Source organism: Copadichromis virginalis, linkage group LG9, assembly GCF_057382275.1.
Source record: "Copadichromis virginalis isolate Kocher_CV1m ecotype Utaka linkage group LG9, C_Virginalis_male_GT1.1, whole genome shotgun sequence".
NCBI classification, from domain to species: domain Eukaryota; kingdom Metazoa; phylum Chordata; class Actinopteri; order Cichliformes; family Cichlidae; genus Copadichromis; species Copadichromis virginalis.
Genome location: NC_140626.1, coordinates 17856153 through 17873728, shown reverse-complemented (window position 1 = coordinate 17873728; position 17576 = coordinate 17856153). Strand labels below are relative to the sequence as shown.

General features: G+C 38.9%; 1 protein-coding gene across 4 annotated transcripts in view; it reads left to right on the top strand.

Moving 5' to 3' along the window:
• cnksr2a (connector enhancer of kinase suppressor of Ras 2a) overlaps nucleotides 1-17576 on the top strand; it is a 119379-nt gene that overhangs the window by 48476 nt on the left and 53327 nt on the right. For all 4 annotated transcript variants that reach the window (XM_085467982.1, XM_085467981.1, XM_085467980.1 and 1 more), the window contains exons 4-12: nucleotides 1451-1538; nucleotides 1946-1987; nucleotides 5617-5736; nucleotides 8093-8152; nucleotides 8428-8496; nucleotides 10313-10459; nucleotides 12673-12785; nucleotides 12914-13068; nucleotides 13509-13598. In XM_085467982.1, the coding sequence (XP_085324108.1) occupies nucleotides 1451-1538; nucleotides 1946-1987; nucleotides 5617-5736; nucleotides 8093-8152; nucleotides 8428-8496; nucleotides 10313-10459; nucleotides 12673-12785; nucleotides 12914-13068; nucleotides 13509-13598 (884 nt within the window). The remainder of the gene's footprint in view (nucleotides 1-1450; nucleotides 1539-1945; nucleotides 1988-5616; nucleotides 5737-8092; nucleotides 8153-8427; nucleotides 8497-10312; nucleotides 10460-12672; nucleotides 12786-12913; nucleotides 13069-13508; nucleotides 13599-17576) is intronic.

Genomic DNA, 17576 nt, shown 5'->3' with positions numbered 1-17576 from the left:
TGCTTGCCCATGGCCGCTGATTAGACCTTGGGTGCAATCAACAACTAAGCACGGCCTGGTGTGCGCCGCCCTGCCAGGTGAGCCACATTAGAGCAATCAAGGGTGGGCGTGCCTAGTAGACCTTAAAATGCATGCAGCAGTCATTTGACCCGTGTGCAACATACTGAGAGGACGGCAAACAAAGCACTTTTCCACTGTGAGGAAGACTTTGAACAAGACAGGCTATCGGTAAGCTCTTGAGTTCACATTTTGCTTTTGCAGATGTATCTGGGACTATGGAAGCTCAGTTGTGCAAATGTTTTACGCTTAGGGAAATAGTTGCTGCATTTAAGTTTAATTATATTGACAAAAATGAATGTTTAAGTTTGAATAAATTGTTTGTGCAGTTAGTGTTCCCACATATTTATGTTAATTAATATTAAAAATAGTTACCCCAAATCCTTGGGTGGATCGTAAAACTAGTGAATAAATGTTTGGTTTTGATTTAAAGAAAATAATTCTTTGTAAAGAAAATCCTTAGTTAAAGTCTATTAAAATGTTTGTGAACTCTAAAATGTATACTTTAAAATACAATTGTTTATAAAAAAGTGTTAAATGCAAAGAAGACACATTGTGTATATTTATTTAAGAACCACAGTTAAATTAACACAGTTAACCACATGGTAAATGGCTTTACTGAAGTGTATTTTGTTATTTCATCTGTCTTCTGTGTAATTTATCTGAATGGTTAATGAAATGTTCTTTATTTTTGTGTTGAAAGGTTTTTTACCTGCTGCTACCTACCAGCTATCAAACTAGTTGGTCTAAATAAAGTTGAGTGAAATTCAAAGTCTGGTCTTTTTCAAGTGTGGACACCTCACAGTCAGAGGAACACTTGACAGCATTTATTCATAGTAATAAATCATAATAATACTGCAGTCGGCCAAAATCCAAAATAATTATTGTTTCCCCCCCCCCCCCCCCCCCCCCCATTATAGATGACATTGTTAATTAATTAGTCAATTTAAAGACAAAAAGGCCAAATTATGAGGACTTTCGAGTCAATAAACTAGTTGACAACATCATTGTAGGCTCTTGTAATTATAGATTTTATTATTTACTGATGGTTAACAGACCAAACAACTTCCAGTTACATTTAAAAAAAATAATAATAATTGAGTGATTAGTCAATAATGAAAATAACTGCGATTAGCGGCAGCTCGAGCCTCACAGATTTTTGGTTGTGCTTTATGTTCACCGAGTGCACAGATTCATTTACCATTGTGTTTTAAAGCAACTCCCTCTCTCTCACTAATTAAAGGGATTCTTACATGCGTGTCTGTGTTTGAGTCTAGTTTGTGGCGTGTCTCCCTCCCCTCCCCGTAACAATGCTCCTGTCCATCTCCTCTGCACATCATCTAATGCTGCAGGAACATTATAAGACATACTGCTGTGTTATCTTTCCCCCCAGGTCTCCCTTTGCTGCAGTGGCAGACTACTCAGTAACCCGAAATAATGTCATTCAGCTCTGCCTGGAGCTCACCACCATTGTACAGCAGGTGTGTGGAATTGTTTGTGTGTGTGTTTTGAAGGCTTATAGCTCTTATTCCCCGCCACTTGAAGTGTGCGGCAGAGGGTAGCTGCTGTGCCATATCCCCAAAGAGCGGTGTGTCTGTGTGGGTGTGATGCAGCAGCCTCAGCCTCTGCATCCTTGAGCGAGAGTCAATTCTTTGCTATTTATGTCCTTTACAGTCTGTCTTATGTATGACTGGTGTGTGTATATAAATAAAAGATAAGTGTGTCTGTTTGTGTGGGCGTGTTTTTATCTGTCAAGGGTAGGGGTACAGTAATGTGAGCCCTAGACTGTATACGTAGGTAGTGTAGCAGCATGTGCAGCATGAGATGGTGAGTGTTTGCAAGACAGGATGTACTGCTTGCGCTACATTAAATTTCTCTCGTCCCGTAGGACTGTACGGTGTTTGAGACGGAGAACAAAATCCTTCATGTGGTGAGTCCTGCTTCCTCAGCCAGCTGTCGCTTATTTGCTTTGTGTTGATGGGCAGCATCCTGTTTTTCTTTTTTTTTCTTTCCACATCCCCCTCATAACTGCTGATAAAACACACACACAAACACAGAAGCTTAAACTCCCTGCCAGAGACAATCAGCAACATCACTTTTTTTTCTTTTATGGAGCTATAGCCTGGACTCTCAGCTTAGCCAAGTGTAAAGACTTGAAACAGTAGGAAACTGCTAGTGAATCTCTGTAAAATGTTGAAACAGTAACCTCCTGTGTGACTGTCGGCCACAGGATACCTACATAACAAAGTTCCTTTTTCCATATTTAAGGCACTACTCTTAAAGTAGTGATTAAGGAGCTTTTAAAGTTAAAGCTCCTTTAGTCTTATGACAATGGTCATGTTTAACCTAAAAAACACTCCATTGCCGTAGAAAGCTTTATCTAGGTTTTGATTGCTAAAATTTAATTTAAACCTACTGTTTAAAAGAAAGTGCCCATTTGTAAACCTCTTTTTATACATCTACTGCTCAATAAAACCAAGAGCACACTTGAACAGCTTACATTTTTGGTGCGAGTTTGAATCTAGCCCTCAACTGGCTAATGTGGCTTCCAGAGACTGTTATATAGTTTTTTTCATTGCATGTCATTTTCATTGCATGTCATTTTTTCCCATCAGGTTCACGTGTGTTGACTCCAGGAAACGCTCCTACACAAATACATTTTAAATGACTACTGCTATACTCTAAGAATTTAGGTAATGAAGCATAACTTGTGAACTAATCCAGGCAGACAACCGGCAAAACATAATTAAAAACACCTAAATATTTGCATTTTGGTTTGTATGTCCCTCCTCTCATTTCAAAAACTGTCTTTCCAATCTACTTCCTACTTTTTGGGTATATTTTACGGACATGAATTGGTGCACTGCTAAATCTGAGGATGGTTAGATTAGTGGTTCCCATTACTTTAGCTGAACACAGTTATATTACCAGAATTTCTCCTGCAGCGGCGGATGTAGAGGGAGGGGCACACATACACATATTTTGGTGAAGATATTTATTGACATTAATTCATATTCAGTCATTTTATCCAAAGTTTGACCATCACAGCTAAGTGCATAACTTTTGTACCGACTCTCATTTAAAATTCTAAATTTGAGAGTAAAACCAAGCCTCAAACAGGTCCTGTATTTTTGCACAATGCTATGTTAAATAATCTTAACTAATAGTTCTTACAAGAATCTTAATATATTGTTTTCCCCAACATGTAAAATATGTAAAATGAAAAACTGAAGACTTGAAGTGACTAAAATAGTAACAAAAAAAATGTAATGGAAGAAAAAAATATCTCCTGTTTAATTTAAAGCAATTTAATGTTTTGTTATTTAAAGTTGATTCGTATGTTTCAGAAGTACAGCTTGTTGTATTTTTATGGGAAGAACAAGGCTTAGTTGAGCTTTAGTTCAGTCAAGCTGCCAGCTGCCTCCTGGCTTCAGCTTCATCCTTAATACTGCATTTACACGACACTGGCAGAATGAAAATAACACTGTTCTGACTCAAGTCCAACTGTAAATATACTGTGAGCTTTGGAGTCACATAATTAGAGAAATTTAAATGATCTACTCTTTCTGAATCTAATACTCTGAATGAGCTCAATTGATTGTTCTGATGTTGATACTGAATTTAACTACAGTATTAGAGATTTGCAGTCAGTTCTCATCATGATATGACTGAAATTCAGAAATTCCTTATCTTTTGAATTTAGATGTTAAGAATCTTCTTTTCAAACTCTAAACACATACACATATTAGGTACATTTATAACTGCTTATTCATGTAGTTATTATACAGCTATTATACACACACCACACCTACATGGATTGGGGCCAAATCATGGTTCAGTATCCTGCCCATGTAGTGGAGAAGTTCAGGATCAATCCACTGACCTTTTGATTGGCAAACAACCCATTCTACCACCTCAGCCAAAGCCAGCTGTATGCTCACTGAGTACAAATGAGAGTATGGGCAACAGATGTTGCCTGACCTGATGAGTCTTGATTATGCTGCAGCATTCGAATGTTAGGGTCATAATTTGGCATGAACATAATCAAAGTATGGATTAATTCTGTCTTGTATCAGTGGTTCAGACCGGTGATGGTAGTGTATCTTTGTGAGGACATTCAAGTCTCTGCAGATGTTTCCAGCACCTTGAAGAATCAGTGCCTGTGGGAATCATGTAATTCACCTACTGTTAAAGTTTTACTGCTTCATTACCAAATTACTTTCTTCTTTCTTTGCAGTTGCTGTTGGGTATACTTGTCCCACCTTGGGCTTTGATTCTAAAATTTTGTTTGCCTTGCTCAGATGTTTAAAAATTACATTAATTACATTTGAAAATGTTAGCAGCATTTAGTATCTGCAAAGCAGCCCAATTACTGTAGATCAGCATGTCCCAAGATTGGATGGCAGCTAAAGTTTAATTGACCCTTTTCACAGCACACTTCTGATTTGTCAAACTCTGCTTCACTAATTGCTGGAACAGAGCCATTGTTAATGCTATTAGTTTCACCCGGGCTTTCCCTGTTATGACAAATTGACATTTCGGCTGTGAGGAAGACCGATGAGTCCGATTCATTTAGACATAGTCAAGAGTACTCTGCTGCCAGCATGGCTGCCCTCAGTTAGATTAATGCAGCAAAATGAAACACAAAGTATAAGATGGACACTCGTTTTTTTACAGATCAGATTCTTGGGGAGTGAAAATCCATAATATGATGCCTACCAAGAGTTCACCGTCTGTGGTTTCTTTTATAAATGTTCGTGAAAATGTTTGGCAGTCTCTGCCAGATATTATCCAAAACATCCGCTCAGCGCTTTTTCTTCCAGCTACTTTCTTTTTTTAGGGAAATCATGTCTGAAACTATTGACAACATTTTGAATGGAGTCTCATTGTGTCTGCCAGGAAAAAAATGTTGCTCTTAAAGTTTGTTAAGATGCAATTTTTCAGTGTCGTGGGCAGCAAAATAATCCCCATTATATTTGGTTGGAGACAATTATTTCACAGATATCTAGAAAGTAAAGCCAAAGCTATCTTTGTGATTAATGTGAACCAACCTTGTAGTAGCTCTTTGCCCAAAATCAAACCTTAATCAGACTCAAAATCAGAAGGCCACTGGAACACTGCAGGGACGTATTGCACGGGGGTAAAATAAATAAGCCTCTTTTTTTAGGCTTACTTATCTTCTGCAAGCAGGCAAGCGCATGAACAGAGAAATCATGGCTCTTGGTCTTTTTGTGCCTGCATTGCTCAAAGTTTTGTCCAATTTTCACAAAACAGAAAGAAAATAAGCTATATAATGTAAATAAGTAAATAGGAAAAGAAAATGCATATGCAACAAATCATTCTCACTTGGTTTAGAGCAAATCTGCAAAAATATCCACCTGTTTCTTTTCCTGGGTAAAGTTACAATAGAAAAAGCAACAGCAGGAGAAGCTGCTGAGGCACAAGGCTAAGAGGTTTCTTAGAAATATAGTCTAATTTTGACAGCTAGAAGACATGGCTTGTTCTTTGTTGTCTAAATAAAAGCCCTGTTTGTCCCTGTTCTATCCTCCTTTTCTGTAGTGTAAGACTCTGTCGGAGGTGTGCGAGCACATTGTGTGTGTGTCATCGGACCCGCTGGTTTCGCAGTCAGCCCACCTTGAGCTGGTTCACCTCACCAACATCAAGCCCTCTGAAGGCCTGGTAATCACTGTTTGTCTGGGTTTAACAGCCCAAGACCCACCCTTCTGTTTATTCATGCAATGTGTGAATCTTATTGTGTTAAGTCATACTGTGTCCGGCCTTTGTATGCTCAGACAAAGAAGAAATACAAGCATTGTTTTCTTTTCTTTTCTTTCTTTTTCTTTTTTTGTAGAAATAATATACACAGTAAAACAGAATTTTGTTTAATTTTTGAAAAAAAAAGCGCAATTACTATGAACTACTCAAAATATTAATTGATTTGATATAACACATATGCTTGCATGCATGACAGACCTTCTATCATACTTGAGAGTAAAGAGCCACAAATGAGTCATTTCTAGTTCAATAATTAAACAAGCTATTTTATGCTTTTGGATTCAGTTGAAACTAACACCTGCTTGGTATACAACACTGAGTTTTTCATTTTTGCTACAATATTTTTACATGTTTCTGTGATATAGTGAACAATCCTAAGCATTTCATCAGTTTCCAAACTATGTTTTCATTCACCATACTGAAAACATTCTTAAAGATCATCTTCTCCAGGGGCAATTTGGGAATGATCTGTCCATTTTCCATCAAAGTGGCTTAGAGATCATGAAATTGAATGTTTTTTTTTAAATCTTAATTCAATCAAAAATCTACAGTTTGCCTTTAAAAAGTGAGCGTACAAGCTGAAGTCCAGAAAGTCCAACTTGGAGGACTGATCAGGCTGGAATAGCTCATCATCAGTCAGGATTTGGTCCAGAAGCTAATATCCAGTATGCTGCAGAGAACAGCAGATACAGTTATGAAGAAGAGTCAACTCTGTAAATACTGGCTCTTTGTGTGTGTTTGGTTTATTTGCATATAAAAGTCTTTAACAAACTTTGAACTGAATGTATATGATATGCACTACATCATAGAAAAATATAGAACAAATAATCTCCATAAATACTGATGTGACAAAAAACATTTTTTGTAATTGCCAAAACTGTTGGCCATGACTGTGATGGTCACTGAAAAATTACAAACCTGCAGTTAGCTTAGCTAGCATGACAAAACTTGTTAGCTTATCTTATGCTAGTTGTAGATAATGTGGAGGTTAGGTCTCCATGTTACCATATTTTCTAGTCATATCAGTAATTTTTTGGCAGATCAATGAGTGTTAATGATTGATCAGTCAAAGTGCTGTTCCACCTTCCTGTTATTTTCAGGTTTAACAATTTAACCGTTCACTTTGGAGAAAATGATTTCTCTCAGCTGCGAGTGGTCACAGTGTGTTGGCTACTAAGTGGAGTGTAGGCTAGCAAAGGGGTAACTTTGGCTTTTGGCTTTGGTTTATTTTATTTAAATTTTTAACATTTTCCTCTAGAGTAGAACATAACAGAAATCACCAAACTATAAATCAGATTTAATTTAGATTATTGATAATATCTTAACCAGCCTAATGAGTTATTTACCTGGAATAGTTTTCACTTCACAAGTAGACCTCGTCAGAAGTTAACAGGTGAAACCTTTTGTTTCTTTATGAGATCATAATTTACTGCCTGAAGACGTACTGTTGGTATGCATTAAATTTGTGATATTCAACTTCAAAGTGGGTAAAAATCTTTACTCTAAGACATAAAGATCAGTCAGACCAGAAAGTTTTGAAATTTTGAAAGTTTAAAGTGCAAGTTTCAAGTCACAAAAATTGTTAAACAATATGATCCAACTGGCACCACTCCAGGAAAAAAAGGGGAAGTTCTTCAGAGTTACCAGCCTCAGAAATCACTAGTTAATGGCACCTTATTACTGCCCACATCAATACTTCCTCGGGTTCAAACATCTCAGTCTTAGAACGAAACCATAACTGAGGGGAACCATAAGTGTAGTTACTAGTATAGATCTTCGTATCATATTCCCAGCAAGAAAGCAGAGACACATACTGTGGGTGTGCATTATGTGTTCCTGCTCGGTCTGGAAACACAAAGAATGGACATAATATGAGTGGAAATCTGGAGTATAGTCTCATATTTTTGAGGCACATAAAGGGAGAATATCTGCATATGGTTTTCCACTGTGATGCATGGAGTTGTAGCAGTGAAGGCGTGTGGGGAGCTTTGCTGGCAACGCTGTTGGAGATTAATTCAGAATTCAAGGACACGCTCTTATCCACCACGGCTACTACGGCATCCTGCTGCGACACACCTTCCCATCTGGTTTGGGCTCAGATGCTTGATTTTTTTTTTTTTAGCAGGACAAAACTAGAATAAACTTTCTGTTTCTATGAGAGCTGTTTTTAATTTTACAACTCATAAATCAGTGTGTATTTCCAAATATTTACTAGTATCATAGAGCACTTACATTTTTTCTCCATTCCTTTGTCAATTAGGGAATGTACATAAAGTCAACCTACGATGGACTCCATGTTATCACAGGAACTACAGAAGGGGTGAGAGGTTTATTAATATCCCACTTTTCACAAATTGACCTAGTGAACTGCAGACTTCCCCTAAAACACCAGTTATTGTTCAGATTATCTGCAAATCTGAAATTTGTATTTATAACATCAGAATATCAGTGACTCTGGAAGACTTTCCCTTGTTGCTTTATTGCAGCTTATTTAAGTAGGGTTTGCTGAGAAACCTCAGCAGTGCCCATGGATCGATAGATCAATTCATAGTCGTCTGTTTGCCTTCTCTTTCTTTGGCTCCTGTGCCTCTGTAGTCTCCGGCTGACCGCTGTAAGAAGATCCATGCAGGAGATGAAGTCATTCAAGTCAATCATCAGACCGTGGTGAGTTTTTGTTGGTGTGTTTGTGGGTGTGTGTTCTCTTACTGAGTACCCAGTTTTTTGTGTTTACGCAGTAAACCATTAAATCTTATTTGATTCTTTGTATATACAAAAACTCATTCAAACAATAATAGAATTGGATTTTTTTGTGATGTCATGCTAACTTTTGGTTCTTGTGATATTATTACATTTGGGTGCTGTTTTGATTTTACTGAAATTCTAGTCTCCCCACTGTTTCTCTGTTTTCACCCCCCTCTCTTGTCTGTGTGCTGTGGCTTTTTTAGGCTTTTCATTGACACTCTTGCGAATGACGTCGTATGACAAAATTGACATTACATCTGCTGCTAATATGACCCTAAAAAAGATTTAGCGCAAGTAGTTCTCTACATAATATAATTTTAAGATGGTTCCAAAAAAAACCAAAAAACTAAACACTAAAAATTTCAAGAAAAGAGACCGCTTTCATGATTTGAAATAAATTTTAAGAAAAGTAAGAAAAGCGGGATCGCCTTCAAACTTCCCAACAATATACTAGGCCATAGCTTGAGTGAGTACATAGCTTGGCTCAACATAGGTCAGGTTATAGGTCAAAGGTCAGACAGCACGTTGCTCATGAAAGCCTGTTGGAATAATTGCACTTTCTGAATGCTCTTATTAGATTTTAATAAGTTTTCTTTTTGGTTTTTGGACTTTGCTAAGTCCTCACTTCTTACACTGGACCCTGACAATAAATAAGCCTTTGAAGCTGCTGAGATAGTATTTATGTAATACAATTGGATGAAATAACACAAAAGAGATAATGTGATGCTCATGTGTCATGAGAAATAAACAGCTGATGGTCAGATGATCAGCTCTGGATGAGATATATAGAATTCTTGCATTTCTCACCTCAGTGTTTTTTGTTCTTACAAAAATCTGCTGTTTTGGTAAGGACCAAGAAAAAAAGCTCAAATAGATATACCCTATTGCTTGGCAACAAACCTCAGACAGATTAAGTTAGCTGCTAGCTGCTGAATATGAACTAAGCATCTCAGGAGTTTGAAAGACGGACAGGTTGTTGAGGGTTAAAACGAGGGTTTCAATTATTTGATTATTAGAAGAAAAAAATAATCGCCATGTTGCTTCATCCCTGCTTGCTACTGATAGGATTTTCAGTGTCGTCAGAAAAGAGTCACATGAAGATTAATTTTCTGTCTAATGATTGATAAAATGACCAGTATAAGCAGGAATTTATTTTATTAGCTACTTAAACCAAGTTCCTGCTTGGTGTTTGGTGATTTAGTGGCACTCCTTACATTTGTACTGTGGACCGTGTACAGGTGCAAATGCAAGCAGCTTGCTTTCCAATTAGTGTAATCAGATCCTCCAACCTTTACGACTCCTCCTGCATTATGATCAGATCAGTTCAATAGCTGCCCAACTTTCCTGTTGCCGTGTTTACTTTTGTTTACCCTTGTGTGTTTCTGTTCACAAAAGTGCGCTGATGTGGGTTTGTAAATATAGTGGGTAAACACAAATAAAAATAACCAAAAAACAAAACGATTTGTGATCACATGTATTTGTTTTCAAATTGAGGGCAGGTTACATCACATGAAAGCTCTATAGATAGACTTTCCACCTCCACACCCACTTGCCTTGCACAGAACGCTCAACAAGAGAGATCCAATCACGACGTGGACAGAATTCAAACTTCAGGCTGCACATAAAGGCTACTTACTGTATAAATAAGGGTGTGATTGTTTTGATCTGTATATAGAGGATTTCTAGTTTTTCTGCAGATCACTTTACTCTCTAATTTTCCGTCCTCTCTCGTTCACAGGTGGGCTGGCAGTTACGTAACCTGGTCGGCTCGCTGCGGGCCGATAAAGGCATCGTGTCCCTGACCCTGAAGAAGCGTCCACAGAGCACGCTCAGCTCTGCCCCTGCGCTGCTGAAGAACATGCGCTGGAAACCCCTGGCTTTGCAGGTGGGACTAGCTCTACCTTTTATAGACTTTATTAAAGCACTGCACTGGCCCACATAATTCCCCACAGCATTCCCTCTCCTGAACGACTGGAGCTAAAGCGTGTAATTAGGTCAGGGAGCAGTGGCTCAGCATGGTTTTGTTTGCCAGCTGAAACACACTGGACTGAAAGGGAAACGAAAACTGATGATGCCCTCAAGCCACGTTCCCAAATCTCTTATGATTTTAGATTATGGCACTATAATTATCACTGATTATCTAGACAAAGGGGGAAAACACAAAGGAGAAGAACACAACTTTGTTCTTATTTTTGTAGTTTGGCTATAGTTGCAATTGGATATTATAACACAGTACGCTCTAAGCCCTGGGGACACAATGATCATTTTTTATGGAGGTAAAAAAAGATAATAACTACACTGAGCTGCCACTGTGCTCGCTTTGCACTTATAGGAAGGGATATTGATTTTGTTTTATTTTGTCCTATATGGTAAGTAGTCCCTCCTTGCAATATCTCTTTCAGTCTTAATGGAAGCTTATGGAGTTTTCACAATAGTTGAAGAAATATGCAGGTCGATTCCTGTCCCCGATTACCCCCCAATGAAGTTCTGCACAGGCCAATTCCAGTACCAAATCCAACAAACGTCAGTGACGTGCAGGTTCACATGAGCTAGTTCAAAGTTTAGTTCACGCAGAATAAAATGAAGTAGCTCATAGTTCACAATTGATCAAAAAGCTCACATTTCCAAACCTGAACTAGATCTGCATCCATCTATCCTATTTCACTAAACATGCCTCCAATAACTGCCAATGATGATATTTTCCTAAAGAATAAGAGATAATTTATTTTTAAATGCAAAGACTAACAGATCAAGTTTGTGTTTTATTCATAGACTGTACAGAAAAGATGGATGCTGCTTCCAAACTCAAGCACCAAGGCTGCATTCTTTCGATGTCGATGGAAAAACAAATTAGCAGACTTGATTTTTACGCTTTTCTCTGTATCATAGTAGGATCTTTACTTTATTACATGAAGCACCTTGATGTGACCGCTGTTGTGATTTGGCACTTTACAAATAAATTAATTAAAATGATTCATAATCTCGACAAACACCTTCCTGATAAGTTTATAGTGTTAATCTCCAGTTTTTAGTTATATTAAATACCAGAATGTTCATTTTTTAAATTATGAGTCCCGTTAGTGTCAAGAAGATGGATAAAGCAAGTCTTGCTTTAGAGCAGGCGCACCACTGGGTGGTGTCACAGTTGGTATGCTGTTTGCGGTCAATGTTTTAACAATTTTAGAGAGTCAGACAGATTTAAAAAAAATGAAACATAGACAATACACTGACTTAAATCAGAGTTCAGTACCTTTACTAGTATTTTCACTCGTGATGACAAAACATCTCAATCCACCTGTAGCTTAGTGACATTTCACCATGTTCAACCTCTCTTATCCTCTGATCGTGGCGGACTTTCTGCTCATTTGGCCAAACAATATTAGTTACACAAATAGTACTTTTAATAAGTAAATGCTTTTAAATTGTAAAATTCCCAGGGTAATCATTGCTTGAGGCCAGGAATCAAAAGGATAATGTAGGGATGATTCTTTACATAGCAATGCTAGCTATGAAAATACATACGAAATGGTGTTTGGCAGTGGCTTGTTGTAATAAACAAGCCCTTTTCTGGCAAAGAAAGAAAGAAAAGGACTGATGGCTCTATGCATTTCCCTAAAGCCTGCCTATGTTGTTCAGCATTAATGGGGCCTTCACAGCAAGGCAGTGTGCGCTAATGAGCTATGAATTCACCAGTGTTAATGAGCTCATGCAGTGATTTTCACTTCAGAGTCTGTTTGTAATCCAGTTCCTCTTGAGGGCCTGGAGATCAGGCCCATTCAATTCTGTTTTTCAGCCACATCTCTTCCATTTAGAGATTTGTCCAAATTTTCTCATTTTATTTAAAGCTGTACTAGTTTTCAGCTATAACTTAAGCTTAAAATGGATCATTTAAAGACAATTACAATCACTTCATTATTGTATTATGTCATGGGTGTGCTGTGTTTCTTGGGTTCTTGAAGTTGTCAAGCCATTCAACATTAGAGTTATATTTAGGATATATTTAGGACATATTTTTATGTCAGAAGTTGAACTTGAAGCAAAAGGTTTTTAGATTCCAGAAAAAAAAGACAAATCAAACCCTACTTCCACTTTTTGCAGCCGACCAGAAGCCCAGGCAGCAGTTCAGCCACGCCTTCAGGCACACCCACCAAGAACTCCGCCCTCCAGGACCTTTACATCCCCCCTCCACCTGCTGAGCCATATACACCCAGGTAGTTAACCTGGGTCTTTTAAACAGCTGAAAATAAAAGCGGGATAAAACAGTGGAACAGGTGACAGCAAAGATGAGCTCTGACACTGACGTCCATTTGTTAAAAATCTGCCTCTGCTGTTGCTATAGAGATGAGACAGGAGCCTTGTCTGGTGATGAAGCATCTCGTAACCATGGTGGCGTCAGCGCTGCTAAGCGCTCTGAGTCACCGAACTCCTTCCTGGATCAAGAGTCTCGCCGGCGAGAAGAGGAGGAGCCCGTGTACTGCACCACACCCACATACGGTTCGCTCTTATCATGATTGAGTGTTTGTGTGAGAGGGAGAAACAAAGCGCGAGGGAACCGAGTTCAATCTCATGCTGCAGAATTGAGCCACTTTAGAAAAAATAAAAATCATTATTTGAGTATGAATCCACCTGCAGGCCCAGCATAGAGCGACTGAGCTTGTTACAAAGCTGGCGAAATACAAGAATCCTGCAATTACTACGGCTGCTTTAATGTTGTTAAAACCCCTTATTCATCGTTAAATATCAGTTCAGTACAACTCTTCATCTTGTCCTTTAATTATTATTTTTTAAGTGTACCAACATTTAGCCTAATGTTTATTGGAAAGTGTGAAAATTTGCACAACAGTTTCAAATTTTTGGTTGAGGACCATAAGTTTTTATTGATCAACCCATCTGCTTTGCTACTATTAAACTTGTGATTGTGTGTGCACTTGTAGGCAGGCTGAGGCCCATCTCCATGCCTGTGGAGTGTAACTGGGTGGGTGATTATGAAGACCCAGCCAAGCTTAACAGAGAAAGCCGCAGAGGTGAGTGCCGGCGTGTGGAGTGCATATGTGTCTCCTGAAGAGCCTGTTAGATATTTGTTAAGCGCTCCTGTCTCTATGAATTATAAAGAGATCAACGTGTGTGTGCAGATCAATGCACCTCTATCCCTTTTTGCTAATTCTCCCTGTGATTAGCATCACAGAGGAATGAGGGGGGGATGATGAGGAAAGAAGTAGGAGGGGGGAGAAAAAAGGCAAACAGTCTGCACAAAGGGAGAGAAAATGAAAGGAAGCCATGAAAGGAGGAAGAAGAGAAAGGGAGGAAAAGAGGAACTGAGGGGTGGAGGTAGAAACTGAAAAAAGCTTATTCTCCCTGACCTCCACCTGAATCACTCACACAGTTGCCATGGTGACGCTGACAGCAGCTCTTCTCGGTGTCTCACTTTCCTCTGGCCGCTGCCTAGCAACCAAGGGAGGACAGGAGAGTGGGATCCGCAGAAAAGGGAAGAGAGAGGTAGAGGAAACCCGAGTTTGCTCCAGAGTTCAGGTGGAGAAATGGAGAGAAGTTACACAAAAAAGATGTAAAAAAATTCAGAGCAAAGCAGGAATAAACTCAGCTGCACAGATGAACTCATAAACAGTATTTTGGAGCCGAGGAATTTTACTTCATCAGTCACACAAGCAAAACTTTACAATGCTGAATTGGTAGCGTGTTGGTTATATAAATTCCATTAAAAAAACTTTTTGTTTAGCAGTTTCCAGTGATTTGTAGATGCTACCTATCTTATTGTGTGCCATCATCAGCACACATAACAACATGAAAGAAATGTGTTATATAAAAAAAAAATACTAGTATTATTGCAGATGTTTTGTTATGGCTAAATCCCCACACTCCTCCTTTTGTGTTCAAAGAGCTGAACACTAATGCATGATCAGTCTCTCTAATAATTTTTCTCCGTAATTCTCTTAGAAGCAAAAATAAACCTCAGACTACAAAACTAGCCAAGACTAAACGTTAGCATCCTCACCATGCAGGAGCTGAATCCCTCGATCCAAATTGACCTGTGATATTTTCTTGTAACTTCAACATACTTCTTACCATGTTTTCTTATTACATCTGGACATGTATTAGCAAAAATGCAAAATGTTCAATCTTGAAACGATAAAAGAGGAATCATTCCAAACAAAAGAAAAAAGTCCTCGACCTGTTACCGCCGGTGGCCAGTGCACGGAGTAGACCCAAATGCAGACAAACCAAAAGGAGAATGGATTTAACAGAATAAGAGCCTTTTATTTAGGCTACGTTCACACTGCAGGCGAAAGCGCATCAAATCCGATTTTTTGACCCTATGCGACCCATATCCGATCATGCTATGACAGTGTGAACGGCGCAAATCCGATATTTTCAAATCCGATCTGGGTCACTTTCGTATGTGGTACTGAATCCGATACATATCCGATGTTTTAGAAAGCGACTGCTGTTTGAACGGTCAAGTCGCATTAAATCCGCCTTTTACGTCACCGACACAAGACTGAAGCCAATTATCAGCGCCAGAGAAGCGCCCGAGAAGACTTCGCGAACGCTTCCTGGCCATCCAGTGTAGATGTCAGTGAAACTGTTGGGAAGACAACGTAAACATTTTATTTGTACTGTATAATCTGCAGATTCTGACAGAAATCTACAGCTATCCTTTGAAGCACCGCTCCTCTCTTAAACGGCAATAAGGATCATTATTAGGTTATTTACATTATTATGTAAATAACAAAATAACTTAAAGCAAAAATTGGGAAACGTGAAGACCGAAGTCTTTATATTAAGGGCCATCAGTCAAACAATACTGTTGCTCTGGGTCTAAACAGAGCGCGTTGTGTGTGACATCTTCTTTTGCGCATGCGGGCCGCTTTGAGCGTTCACACTAGAGAGCGTTTGCTGTCGCATTTTATTTGTAGTGTGAACGAGCAGACAAAAAAATCGGATTTGATCAAAAAATCGGAATTGAGCATTAAGACCTGCAGTGTGAACGTAGCCTTAGACTGAAGGAAAAAAAATTACGATATGCAGAAGGGAAGTAAGATGAAGCTAAACAATAAACTAAACTGAGAAGATAAGATTAAAATAAATGGAACACGGAACCTGGATATGGGAAAAATCTGCAACATGATGAACAACGGACAGACGACCTGACGAGGAGCAAAAGGAAACTCATACAATAGAAACACATGAGGGTGATTAGGGAGAAAGGAAACACATGGGGAACACAGCTGGGATGAATAGGAGACAGGGGAAGAGAAACTGAACACACTGAACACAGGATGAGAAAATGTCAAAATAAAATTGGAAGCACACGAAAACACAGACTAGGACTCACAGGTTTGACACTGGGACCGGGGGGAGGACAGACATGGGAACCAGACAGACTGAGGAGATGCAGAGGACGAATGAGTGAGGGACACAGAGCCATGACGGACTGTGGAGAACACATGGATGCACATGACTGACAAGGGAGACAAGGAATAAAAAACAAGGCGGGGAAACTGGGGACCGAAAAGGGAGACAAGACACGGAGGGAGATATGGACATGACTGAGGAACATACACAGAGGACATGATGGACTCTCAGAGGAAACACGGGGGATGACACTGAGACAAGAAAACATGAACCAGAAGAACAACTAAACTTAGAAACATAAAAAGGACTAAACTCCATACTAACTCTAAAAACTTGGACTGAAACATCCCCCAAAAATGTTTCATGTTGATTGGTTCTGTGGGAGCAGGGGCAGGATTTTCTATTTTTGCTCATATATTTCTACTCTGGATTCTTTGAGTGCCATGTCTCCATAGCAAATCTCAAAATATATTAATAAATGCATTGCTTATATGGTCATTTTCACTTCCTAGAAACAGTGTTACCAGGGTTATTGTGATTAACATATTTGTCTGATAATTAGGGATTTTTTTTTAAAACCTACCCTGTGCTAACGGTTAACACATAATAATAATAATAATAATAATAATAATAATAATAATGGTTGTGGAGCAGATGTTGCAAAACCATGCTATTATAACCAGTAACCATAACTGGCTACACCTCACCTTGGAGCAGAGCTGAAATGGTGTGTATTCACAATAGAGATTAGCTCCGCATCCTTAAAAATTTATTTTTTTGAGGTGCAGAATCATCAAGTGAGTACTTTCGCTGTACTTGAAGCGTCACTCATGGACAAGTACTCTCCCTTTAATCCAATGTATCCACTGTTCCTACACCAGTGCTACATGAAATGACTTGCAGTTCAGCTAGGGAATCAAACCAGTGATTGAGTGCTTATCATTGCCCAGGGACTTGTGCCCACTTGGGTCATAACCTGTTGCACAAATATCAGAAAGCTGAAGTTTCACAAGCAAACTGAAAAATCCTGGGAGCAGAGAGGATGGATATCACACAGGAAATGAGTCCAGGCAACAGAACCTCTGAGTGCAGAGGTGCAGTTTGGAGCAAGAACAGAGGAAATCCAAATGCGTGCACAGACCTTATGAATTATGTGGGAGAGCAGTGCAATATTTGACAAAGGAAATAAAAAATCATGCTCCCAAACTGAAGGAAACTGGAAACTGCAGCTTGTATTGTGAAAAATGGCACAAATATAAGTGAAGTCTGTGTTATTTGTGCAGATTTTTGAATGCACAATCATTTGACTTGAAAAGTAACAACCGTGGAGTCTTTGTGTGATAAATTGGTGTGCCCCTTTCAATGCTGGCTAACACTTCTCTTCCTCACTTCCTTTGTGGGCACACCGCTTAGTGGCAGCGTGTGAAAATGGCTGCAGGATGTGTGTCTCTGAATCCTCACATGAAAACACAAAAACTCCTCATCACACCTTCACCAAAGTAAATTTGTGCAGGTTTATTATTTATACGTCTTTATCAACTGACGCTGCCTGAAGGGATTTTCTGACAGTTTGTCCTTCCCATATGTGCTGACTTTGGTCTTCTTGTTGGCTTTTTACATAACTGCATTGC